The 12,487-nt window shown below is 43.1% G+C and overlaps 1 protein-coding gene across 3 annotated transcripts; it reads left to right on the top strand.

Annotated features, from left to right (window-relative positions):
• The first annotated feature begins 3,235 nt into the window (after positions 1-3,235).
• Positions 3,236-12,178, top strand: GEM (GTP binding protein overexpressed in skeletal muscle). 3 transcript variants are annotated; one of them, XM_065668593.1, is made up of 5 exons: positions 3,236-3,387; positions 5,264-5,606; positions 8,468-8,544; positions 9,062-9,266; positions 10,932-12,178. In XM_065668593.1, exons 2-5 carry the CDS (start codon positions 5,273-5,275, stop codon positions 11,207-11,209), a joined length of 894 nt encoding a protein of 297 aa, XP_065524665.1. In that variant the 5' UTR covers positions 3,236-3,387; positions 5,264-5,272; the 3' UTR covers positions 11,210-12,178. The 3 variants fall into 3 exon arrangements, with proteins under 3 accessions (XP_065524665.1, XP_065524667.1, XP_065524666.1); XM_065668595.1 differs by having other exon boundaries at positions 3,372-3,459; XM_065668594.1 differs by lacking the exon at positions 3,236-3,387 and adding an exon at positions 3,414-3,500.
• The last annotated feature ends 309 nt before the right edge of the window (positions 12,179-12,487 follow it).

Genomic DNA, 12,487 nt, shown 5'->3' with positions numbered 1-12,487 from the left:
AGATGGGTGAAAAGCAATTGCCACCAGTTTTGATCCCGCATCAGGTGGTAACCTGCTTTACGACAGCATCTGGCCTTATGGTTTGTCTCTTCTTGTGCCTGTGTGTCAGGCAGTCTCCGCTGCAGAGACGATCACCAGTGAAGGGTGCAAGAGGGCAGAATAGTGCAGGACTACATCAGCCTCTATCGATCTCTGGGATTGCATTTGGAAATCCAAACCTATAGTCAGCTCTATTGATGTTGTGGTTTAAGCCCAGCCAGTAACTCAGATGCAGCCGTTCGCTCACCTCCCTCCTTCCCTCCCCCTCTGGGTGGGATGGGGAGGAGAATCAAAAGAATGTAAATCTCACAGGTTGAGATAAGAACAGCCCAGTAACTAAGGTATGGTATAAACCCCCTTTGGTTAGTTTGCGTCAGGTGTCCTGTCTCTGCTTCTTCCTGGCTTCTTGTGCTCCTCCTCACCGGCAGAGCATGAGAGACTGAAAAGTCCCTGATCAGGGTAAGCACTACTGAGCAACAACTAAAAACATCAGTGTGTTATCAGCGTTGTTCTCAGACCGAAGCCAAAACACAGCACTGCACCAGCTACTAGGAAGGAGGAATAAAAACCCTGTTACAGCTGAACCCAGGATGATTGAGAAGGGTTCACTTCATATATTTCATTAACCAACCTGCTATTGTCCCTTGCAAGTGAGTGCCAGGTGGCTGAAAATGCTGCATCTCTCTCCAGCTTCAAAACAGAGAGGGTAAAAGTTTTCCCCACGTCTATCTTCACCACTGATTTCACTACTACTGCATTTCTAATTTCACTGCTGATTGAAATTCATGAGTGCTGGTGGCATTGCCTGAGGAACAAGAGCTTTTCATCATGTGTAGGCAGACGGCAGCACAGATCTGAAGAGTTAATTGTCCAGTTTGTAAAACAGAATAAGCTCAGAAGAGGCAGTACAAAGGAAAACATACCTGCAGATTTGCCAGGTTCAAGAACTTCATGCCACAGCTGGGACAACCCTGGATGGCTTCACAAAAGAGACACATATTGTGTGGTCATTGGAGAGCTGTGTTTTCTTTGTCTGCCTTGAATTATGAAGAGGTTATGGAAGATGATGCCCAGCTATTCCTAATGTAACACTAACCATAACTAAACACAAAGGCTTTTCTGACTTTGGTTTATTTCTGCTGTCTGCACTTTCTGCTATGATATACGTTAAACATTTGGGTGAGACGTTAGAGCCTGCAGTCCTGCTGAGATCAGTCTGGCCATAAATCTCTCCAGTCCTGGGGTGGACAGGTTTTGCTCTTTTACTTGCAGTGACAAATTACAGACAACTTAAAGAGAGCTAAGTGAACCCAAGGTGCAGAACACCATACTCCAGCCACCCCCTCCCCTTCATCATTTCCAGCATGTTTCAAGAGAATGAGCAACTTCAGTTGAGTATGCCAATAGCAAGCATCTTTTCTGCAAACCACTGGCCATGCCAGAAACCTTCCCTGACAGAGATGTTGTTGCATTTTGTGCAGTAAGTATTAAAAGCCACTCCGTGCATCCTACACAGAGGGACGTGACGCTTTGTGCTCTTTGGGATTATCACCCAGCAGCAGAGACTCAGACCCTGATGTGTAAGGGACTGAAGAGGTGAAGATGCAGGCTTGGGGCCAGTTCCACTGCTGCCAGTCACTGAAACACAGGTGAAGGAAAATGAGGGCATATTTTTGCTCACTTCTTCCCTCAGTAGATGTGAGTAATTTCCATGTACACTGGTGGGTGCATGTTACTTTTGGAAAAGCTCCTGGCTCTTCAAACGTAAGAATGGGCTCATGAAAAATCTCATGGAAAGTCATGGAAAATCTTCATGAAGGCCAAGGAATGCCATAAAGCTGAAGGGGATACAAAGGAAGCAGATTTCAGTTGAAGAATTTAGTAAGGGTCTGCTTTTTCAGAGGAAAACTAATCAATTTTACAGCAGAAGAATGTGAAATAAGTGCTAAGCTGCAATCATAGCAAGAGATGTTCTTTTGTGCATATCATTGCTCTCTTCAATAAAGGTACATTGCCAGTTAATGGCTTGCTTGCCTGTAGCGAGAAGGGTGAGAAGAATGGGCTCATGAAAAAATATTCTTTCTCCTGCTCAGACTTCCTACATGCTGGATAAGAATTAGTCACCTATCAGATTTAGGGGCTGACAGAGTAACTAGGAGATTGTAAACACAAAGGAAAGCTGTAGGAGCTTGGGTTTGAGCTCATCATACTTAACCCAGAGACTGGATAATTGAGAGACGACTATAGGGTTTCCATATACTTTCATGTAAGTTGTACTACCCTTCCCAAGAAGTGCTGTGAAAGTTTATTACTCTTCATTTGTTGATGAGGGAGTCCTTTGTGTATGTTGTTAGAAGTGTCATCTGGTGGTACATGTTACAGGTTTGTATTTTTTTTCCTTCTGGCAATATTTCTTCCAACAATGAGCTATGAGAATATAAGAACTTAAGGGGCAGCCCCTGGGTTTGTGGGTTTGTAGCATGTACACAATGTAGTCATCTTTCCTGTGGACAGGATCAGCAGCGAGCTACTCCAGCTTTGTGCAGGCTTTGTGTGTTTTGATGGGCCTTTGTCACCATTCAGCCAAGTAACACTGAATTTGTATCTGGAAGTTTTTCCAAGTCCTGGCTAGTAAAGGGTTGCAGCAGAAGTGGAAGCAGTTCAGGAACTTGGATGAAGTCACTTGAGGGCCGACAGAGAAAAATAGGATTGTATATATTAGAGCTTTTAAACAAAACCCAACCCCAAACAACAGAATAATATTCCTACTTTAAAGACAATTCCAAAAGAACACTCAGATATTTTATTCCAAAGAAATGTTTTGTCCAGCAGGGGGTTAAGCGTATTTTGCAGACAGAGAACATAATATATTTACAGGATTTTATGCATTGATGAAACTTAGGTAATTTTCAAATCACCATTATTTCTGGTAGCACTTAACTGTAAAACTGAGTGAGGCAAAATAACACATATTATTTTGGGTTTTTCCACTTTCCTGTTTTCATCACGCAAGACCCAAATGTGTTTATTTTACTGGCACTATAAAGACAATCATATGATTTTGAGTAAGTCTTTTGAGATTGTTTGCAAGTTTTTGCTCTTCTGCATGTCTGCTTCCTCCCAGCTGGGGGCTGGCTGTTGTATGGAAAGGCCAACCACGTCACGGAAAAGCCCTGTCTCTGATCAGATGGGCTTAATATAAACCAGGTTTGCCGAGAAAGAATTAAAGAGGCAGCTCCAAAGCAGGAGAGGATTTACTTCGGCAGAGCAGCTCAGAGCATCACAGCTCACTGAGAAAGAAGGGCAGTGTGAGCAAAGGACCTGGCTACCTGCAGAAGCCTGGCACAAGTAAGGCAGAGTTGGTTCAAGCAGTCTTTTACTGTCGGTGCTAGAGACCCTGACAGCTAAAGGCAGTACAAGGTATCAAAACCAGTTTGAACTTCGAACGCAGGGTGCGACAGGTACTCGTTTGGCTTTGTCTAATGAAGGATGATAACTTTTTAGGGGTGAAATTGTGAAATGCTCATGTTTGTGACTGTTTAGTGAGTGACTGTTTATTGCAGGTTGTGTGTTAGTGACTGTTTAGCGAGTGACTATTGCAGGTTGTGTGTTAGTGACTGTTTAGCGAGTGACTGTTTATTGCAGGTTGTGAGTTAGGCTGTTGTTTGACTGAATCAGAGCCAGTTTTTCTCATCAAGTCTTTTCAGTGGCGAAACTGCAAAGAAGAAATGCATTTTAAAATGCAACTGCAGTAAATACTTCAGTTTGTTCATGAAGCAGCCTTTGCTCGGTGCATGATTTCTAGTTGAGATGTATTTCTTACTGACAAAGTTACTGTGACTACGACTATACAAACAATCTCATTTTGCCCCCAAGTACTGTGCATCATGGACAAAGTCCTGTGTGTGAGGCAGTAAGTTCAGACAGGGTGTGCTTTTCTATATGTTTATCCTATGCCCTGCTGTGCATCTATTCAGAGAAGCTTTCAGACAGTTTTGTGTGAAGAGAAACAGCAATCTGCATGTGTTGTTTTTATGATTTGCTGTGCTTTTTTTTTTTGTTCACCACCTACTATTCAGGCTTTAAAGTGGCCGGGTGCTTTTTATAGACAATTATCCTATTTACTAATATGGAGAAGACAGACAAGACACATAAAATATATGGCAAAAAGCAAAAAGTCTAAATAAAAAGTTCACTTTGAGAACTGGAATGCGTCAAAGTCACTTTCCTAAAAATGGTAGCTGCCGGCCTGTAAGAATGACATCACTGTCCCCTGCCTCTAAGCAAGGCAAAATAGTGTGCTGAGTAAAACGCAGTTAAGAGCCATGCTCAGAAGAGTGAACCTATCCAGCTGACTGTGCGGTGAATGAAGCTGCTGGTTTAAAGTCTGTAAATTTATGGGCTTTTTCTCGCAGCACTGTATTTTCTCCTGTAGCAGCTAGAACCTGTTCTTCCTCAGGAAAGCTATGGGAATTCACTGTGTCCTCCCTCTTACCAGACAAAAACCCACTGTCTGAAGCAGAGTCGTTTTTTTGTATACCCAGCCAGTAGATGATACCCAAGTCCACCTGATCACAGAATCATAGAATCACAGCAAGACTTACTTGCATGTCTCTTTTCTCATATCAGGGTTGTCTACATGCATAGTGGGTGATGCCTAACTGATTTCCCAAAACTTTCAGCTCTTAACTGAGACAGTACAAAAGATGCTCTACACCCAGCTGCACTGGCAGTTGGAGGCAATGGGGACCAGTGCCTCTGTTTGCCCCTGTTAAGAACAAAGGGTGGGGAGCAGTACCCATAGGTGTTGCCTGCACCATAGGCTGAACCTCAGCAAGGATGCAGCTCCCATGTAGACAGCTCTGGTGAGCTCTGGCGAATGCTGCTTCTTCCTTCTCTTTTTGGGACACAGCCTTGTCTCACTTTCTTCATGCCTAGGATGCACTTAGCACAGTGGTGAGCTTGTAAAGGCTAAACAAAGATAGCTTTTAGGGTTCAGAGGGTGGTATCATCCCTAGGAAATAGCCTCCAACTCACTAATGAGAACTACTTTGTGTAACAGTAACTATCAAAGAGTACAGAAAGTTTAATTTTCCTTTTGCTGTATGCTAGATCCCCATACAAAAGCACTTCAAAGCATGTGCTGCCTTGAAGTCAATAACAGAGTGTTAATGAATTTCTAAATGTTTTGTGGGTTAACACTTGCGATTCTGTTTCTCACTAGGGGTAGAAAATGACCCTTAACAACGTTACCATGCGTCGCACCCACAACAGCAGCCTGCAGCAGCAGCAGCAGCGATGGAGCATCCCTGCAGATGGAAAGAATCTGCTGGTCCAGAAAGACTCCAATGAGTACAACCCACAGAAGAGATACACCATCAGTCCTGATGAATATTACAGAAGGAGCTGGTCCTCGGAGTCATCCGATTCTGTCATCTCCTCTGAGTCAGGCAGCAATTGCTACCGGGTGGTGCTGATAGGGGAGCACGGCGTAGGCAAGTCCTCGCTAGCCAACATCTTTGCAGGGGTGCACGACAGCATCGACAGCGACTGTGAGGTGCTCGGAGGTAAGTGTTATGTCCTGGGATGCTGGTGTTTGCTTGCAATCAGCTCTGCCAGCAGTAATTGGCACAGAAAAACAGAGAGGCTGTTTCATGAAAAACTGAGGTAACAAACATTTGAATCTGATCTTCAAAACTGATTCAACTCATGCATCTGTCTTACAGAAACAAGAAAGCAAAATAAGTTGAGTAAGACAACAACAGTGACTGAAAATCTCTTTCTAGAATAATTTGGATTCGCACGCTTTTTAATTCCAAAATACCTGTTGGAAGCTGCCTCATTCCTGCCTGTGATGATGCTACACAAAAGTCCGGTCCAGCTTTCATGCTGGCCCAACATTTGTGTCACCACTGGCTCCATGGGGCTGACTTCAGCTTTCTATGGGGGAGAGAAAACCACCGAAGGTCCTCATGGTCTACAAGAATTAACTGTTTAGAAATAATACATATAGCAAAATAGAAAAGCCAGTGCTGAGTCCTTCAGTCACCTTCCAGACATTTGCCAGAAGTCATGTCAGCCTTTCTGTATAAACACATTGCCTCAGTGTAGCCTAAATGGAGTTGGAGTAAAATATGTTCTCTCCTCATTTCATGTTACTTGCACAGCATGGGTTCCCCCAGAGGAAAACAGATAAAGGTCCTTTAGCAGTGTAGGAAAATTCCTATTGCCCAAACAGAGAGAAAAGGCACAGGGCTTTCCTCGTCCCTCCCTTATCTTTTCCCTCTCCTGCCTGTAATCGCTTGGTGTGATGGTACCAGTGCTAGCACAGAGCTTTTGGGCTTCTCTTCCTATCTTCAGTGGAGCACAAGCAGGACAGCATTTCGTGTCTTCTGCCCAGGATTTAATACAGCCCAGCAATAGGAATGTCAGACCTACATTTTCCTTGCTTGCTGGCACTGACTGGGGCACAGATCTTTGTGTCTTTGAGGGATTTGAAGTTCCCCACAGTGCAGTCACCCTGAATCAGTTATTCAGGTGTGCTTAGTCTTCAGCTACTACCACCCACTTTCCCAATAACCCATCAGCTCCTCAGCCTGCAGTATCTCCAATAAAAGTTCTCCTAGTGCCGTATGAGTGAACTAGAATAGGACCCTTGGGCAAGCAGTCAGAAAGTGCAGCTGATTTGTTTTACACAGCCCTGTCAGACAGTTTTCTTCTCCTTGAGAAGCCACATGGTTTCCTCTTTCCTTTGCACCCCTAGCAATACTGCTTGGAGCATAGCAGTGACAGGTTTTCAAGGCCAGCTCTGCTAAGGTACTGGAAAACTTGCTGTTGTTATATCCCTCCCTTTTCAGTGTCAGCTTCAAAATAAGCATGAGGTGAACTAATAGCTCACTTTCAGTGTGTTTCATATCCTACAGAATTTCCCTAGGATTCGCCAGGATGCAAATCAGTGCTGACTATGACCATTTGGGCATAATATATTCAGGGAGTGTGATTATGTATTTGTAGCTTCTCTATGTGTAACAGGGTGGAGAAAATCTCCTTTGGATGTTGTCCTCTGGTGTATACGGAGCTTGTTCCCACACTGATGTGCATCCAGTTGAAGAAAATATTCTCCAGACCTTAGCTTGCAAACTGGAATTTGATTATAACAGAGAATGGTTTCAGGGTAGCCAATTCACAGAGAGAATACAGCTGTTTGATGGACAGGCTTTGCTGCTGACTCTAAGGTTAACCTTACTTACGAACACAAAGGTTGTGCTATTGGGCCTGCAAAGGAAACTGCTCCTATTGATTAGCTCTGCCTTTTTAATCTTGCCATTTTAAGCTGCATCAAGCCTGGGGTCTTTTTGGTTTTATTTCCAATATGTATTATTTTTGGTTCCTTCTTTTGCATGAATGTAGATTCCTGGCTTTGAGGAAAGGTTCTGATTAGAAATTAGGGAAAAGTTCACTCCAGTAATACCCAGCAGAAGTGTTAGGAGTCGAGGGCTAAGACACAGTCCTATTTAAAAGTGTGGCTGGGACAGACCCCTTAAGCAGTGAGAGAGGTGACATGCTCAGAAGCCCTAAGCCTGGCATTTTTCACTGACCAGCAGTGCAAGACTAGAGATGGGTCCAAGCCCCATATCACTCATCCAAATGTTCCCATGTTTGGGGAAAAGAAGGAAGATAAGTATTTGAAGCAGAACCTAGGCTGAGATTTCACAGCAAGGATTGATCAAAATTATGAGTGGGAGCAACCCCCTCACATCTGAGCACAACTTTGCCACATGGTGTTTATAATCTAGGTATGAATTTCTGTGGCTTCAGTATGAAATAACCAAACCTCTGTGGTTTGTTGGTTCTTGTGGGGTGTTTGACATCAAAGGTAATGTGGGAAACTGAAATGAGAGAGAACTAGGATGCAGTAGAAGTCTCAGTTTCTCTAAAATTCAACAGCTTGTCTGTAACTCCCCTGTCCTCATTGCTTGGTAGGCTGTTAGCTGTATTGCTGTCAGCAGCAGTGACTGTTCACCCGTAAACTGTCCCCGTTAAAGCGAAAGCAAATATTTTCCATTACTCAGCCTCACTGGACTCTGCTGCTCCCATGGGGCAAATGTTCAGCTTTTGGTTATTTCTTCCATTGGTTCTATTTTCTCTCTCCCACATAAGATAAAGAGAATATCAGCCAAAACAATGAACATTTCATTTCCTGATCCTTCAGCCTTCTTCATATATCACAGAAAGTAAGACAACCAGTAACAAACAGAGTGCAGGTCCAGTGCTGATGGAAATGAGGAAAGAACTGAATGGGGGCCAGCATAAAGTTTAGCTCAATAACGAACTGTGAACAAATTACATATGTTCAGCTACATGGTTTTTGTAACGTACATGGTGCCACAGAATAATACATTACCAACCCTTCTGCTTTTCCTTCCAGAAGACACATATGAAAGAACACTGATGGTGGATGGGGAAAGTGCAACCATTATACTGCTCGACATGTGGGATAATAAGGTACTTTAATTTATTCCAGTTAAATGTCAAAACAGAAGTGTATGTGAGTGACTGTTAATGTCAAAAGTAGGTATCTTTTGGGAAAGCAAGTAGGTGTTTTCCATATGTCAGCATCAGGGAAAGTATAGGATTAACCCCTCCCTTGCTCCAAGGCAAACATGCCGATCGGCTCTGTAGAGTGAGCCTGAGAAGTATTTTTTTATCTTTATCTTTTATCTTTTTTATTTTTATCTTTATCTTTATTTTTTTAATGATAAGCCAAAACATTCAAGCCATTTTCCAGACCATGTTCATTCCAGTCTAAAGTCAGCACAATGAATTATCTGGGGCAAGTTTTACCCTCCTTTGTGGTGAAGTATTCATACCATCACCGCATTGGAATTACTTTCAGTATAACTGTGATTCAAACCATATCCATTACAGTTACAGCAGGAATGTATTTGGATTCTCTAATGTTATACTTACTAAGTAAAATCTGTGCTGGACATAATGATGTCTGACCATTTCATTTGAACAGCGTGAGGGAGAATGGATTCGAGACCACTGCATGCAGGTTGGAGACGCATACTTGATTGTCTACTCCATCACAGATAGAGCAAGCTTCGAGAAGGCCTCGGAACTCAGAATACAGCTCCGCAGGGCACGACAGAAGGAAGATATCCCCATTATTCTGGTTGGCAACAAGAGTGACCTTGTCAGGTGCCGCGAAGTTTCTGTGGCAGGTAAGGAAAATGATGAGTATAAAACTGACATCAACATTAAAAGTAATCTCATAGCTTTTGAACAAACTGCAGAGCTCTGACTGAAGGAATGTGCTGTGATCAGGACTGGGCAATAAAAGAGCAATAAACCAACAGAGGACTGAAACAGAAGGCAGAGGACTGGGAAGGGTCTACCAGGTCCTTAAGCCTCCCTTAGTAATGCTGTTACATGTCAGATAATCCCTTTCCTAAATTTATTAAGAACCATCATAAAAGCAGCTTGAGTTTCTTCTCTTCCAGCTCTCAGTGTAAGAGCACTGCAGAATGTGATTTCTATGGTAGCTGGAAACATTTTATATTTCCAATACATGTTTATGTATAACAAGTTTAGCCCCTTTATTCTGCTGCCAAAGAGTATATCTTTTTTATAACCAGCTTTCTGTCCTCCCTGATGAATTAAAATTCCCTCTCCCCCTTTGTTTTCTTTAGTCTGGGAAGGGACCATGCAGCCTTTCAGGAGAGGTCTCCTTGCTGCATTGCTTTGGGATGCTAAACCAGCCCTCCCTTTGCTGCACACAAATGACTACCCACTAAGCCCATAAATAGGAATGGAGAGACTGTTGGAAAAGCTACTCAAGGCTCTCAAGGCCTGCAGTCAGTAAAACCTCTTCTTGGAGAGTCTCCCTGAGGCTTAGGTGACACAACATAACACAGAGCAGTGCATTAGATTATTTCAACTTGGCCTATCAAAAACATGGGGTCCTCTGCTCAATATTATCTTCTCTCTGCAGCTATTCCCTTCTATTTTGCAGTTGAGCTGGATTATATTTGTTTTCCCACTGGGGATGTGCACAGTTCCTCTGGCTCCTATCACAGTTGCCCCAGGTGAAGAGTTTGAACTGGGGAGTCCATTGGGAGCCCAGGGATGACTATTTGCCTTCTCATTCCTCTCTGTCCCACTTGAAAAATCTCTTGAAAGATGGCAAGTGCATTCATGTCACTTTAGTCATCCTGCTGATGAGTTTACGGCAAGCCAGAAGACAGAATAAATTGGTTTGTGTGTTAAAGATAGCTGTTAGGTTTAGCTTATGCTCATGTAATTAAGGGTAAGAACTATGATTTCAGATGTACCTCTAAAGCTGTAGATATAATTCTGCCTTCATTTAAGGGTTTTGTACATGTGTCTGTTCACACCAAAGCTTCTGCTGTCCCAGGACCTTTAGAGGTCTGGTCTATGGGTCTTGGTTTACACCCATGACCCATAGAGGAGGACTGGCCCTGCCTCCTGTGCTGTGCTGTGTGCATGCAGGGTGCTGTCATCACACTTTAATGCGACTTGAGGGATCCCAGACATAAGATGACCAGGTGGTTTTGAGCTATGGCTGACCTCTGAGCCTCCATGTCTCAGTATAAGTCGGTCAGCCCCAGCTGCCTTCACTGCCAAGGGAGGGCACCAGGCTTTTCCAGGAGGGGATTTGCCCCCCGTTGCTGGAAAGGGAGTGTGACACGGAGCAGATGAATCATGGGCTAGCAGGCAGCATCAGGCGATTAAAGACTTATCCGTGCCTATATTTGGCTTGAGGAATTCCCCCCTGTGACAATGGCTCCCCGTGTGTCATAACCCTCAGCTGCTTTGCTCTCCCAGCTCATGACGCCTCCTGACATACCTACCTTGCAATTTTGCAGAGGGACGAGCCTGTGCCGTTGTGTTTGACTGCAAGTTCATCGAGACCTCAGCGGCCGTGCAGCACAACGTGAAAGAGCTGTTTGAAGGCATCGTGCGGCAAGTGCGGCTCCGCAGGGACAGCAAGGAGAAGAACGAGAAGCGGCTGGCGTACCAGAAACGGAGGGAGAGCATCCCCAAGAAAGCCAGGCGGTTCTGGGGCAAAATAGTTGCTAAGAACAACAAGAACATGGCCTTCAAACTCAAGTCCAAGTCTTGCCATGACCTATCAGTTCTTTAAGAGCACTGGACTCTGCCAGAGCTTGTGGCATTTTGTGGACATTATCTACCTATGTCGTGGGACAATCAATCAATCTATATTAGATTGGGCTATCAAAGTGACTTAGGTTCACAGTTGTGATCGTGATTATACGTGCTGGCATAAGAACAGCACAGTGCATGGAAATATCTCTCTTCCTTTTCTTTTGTCAGTAGTTTTTTAAGAAAAATATAGACCAGAATGACCCAAAGTTACGGTGGGAAGTGTTCTGGAATATACCTGCTCTTTCTTCTCTCACCTTCGGATATTAGTGTAAGAACTTCAAACAGTAATGACTTGGGAAGTGAATACTACACTCCTTCCTCTTTCTTCTTGTTGTTATTATTCCTTTTTTAAAACCGTGTAAAGAATTGAGGAACTGACTGGGGATTGGTCCTGAGCCAGTTGGCTGGCCAGGCCTGAGCACCCACTGCCGAAAACCCTGCATTGTTGTAGAATAGCCACCAAGACACTATTTTGTATTTTTTTTCTAATGTCAAGGATTGGTTTCAATGAATTTACACATCTCTTACTTTGAAAATATTTAAAGGAAAACCCCTATAATCAAACAAATTTTCCCCTCCTGTTTTCATATTATGGGACTATTTAAAAATCATAATAAAGTTAAAATGAAAGTGTAAGTTGTATCAAAGTGCATCAAGTGCAGGATGCCAAACCTTTATAAAACACCATTTCTGAGCTTTTTTAAGAAACCACAGGAACTTCTTGTACCCAGCCTTGGCCTTTCTCTATGCCAGAGTTATGCTGTATTTATTGTTGTGCAAAATAACAAGCATTTTAACGTTGAGGGGAAATGTATTTATTACCAACTTTCTTAAAAGAATGATGTTAATTTTATTACTGTTTTCTATATATTATCTTTTTTCAGACTATGAAGTTTTTACTTACATGCCTTGTAATAAAAGAAATAAAATATATGACTGGTTTTGAGCCTCAGTGGGAAATCCCTGAGAATCTTATCAAGCTGAGAAAACATTTTGAATGCTGGGCATGACTTACATGAAAAGCGTAGTAAGGATTTCTCACACCTCTGAAGAGAGGCTGCTGAGCAACCTGAGATTACAAAGCAAGAATCACCTGGAGCCTCAAAGCTACAAGCACATGGTATCCCTCATGTGCATGGGTTTGTGGTGACAGAGATAAAAGCAAATCATTCTTAACTAGGGTACTTGGTCTTTAAGTCTGAAAACACTTTGGAAATGTTATTGAATACTGTTACCCCAGTCCTGGAGATGAAGT

The sequence above is a fragment of the Lathamus discolor genome, chromosome 2 (assembly GCF_037157495.1).
Source record: "Lathamus discolor isolate bLatDis1 chromosome 2, bLatDis1.hap1, whole genome shotgun sequence".
Classification (NCBI taxonomy): Eukaryota; Metazoa; Chordata; class Aves; order Psittaciformes; family Psittacidae; genus Lathamus; species Lathamus discolor.
The sequence above is the reverse complement of the archived record's forward strand: the minus strand, read 5'-3'. Positions and strand labels throughout refer to the sequence as shown.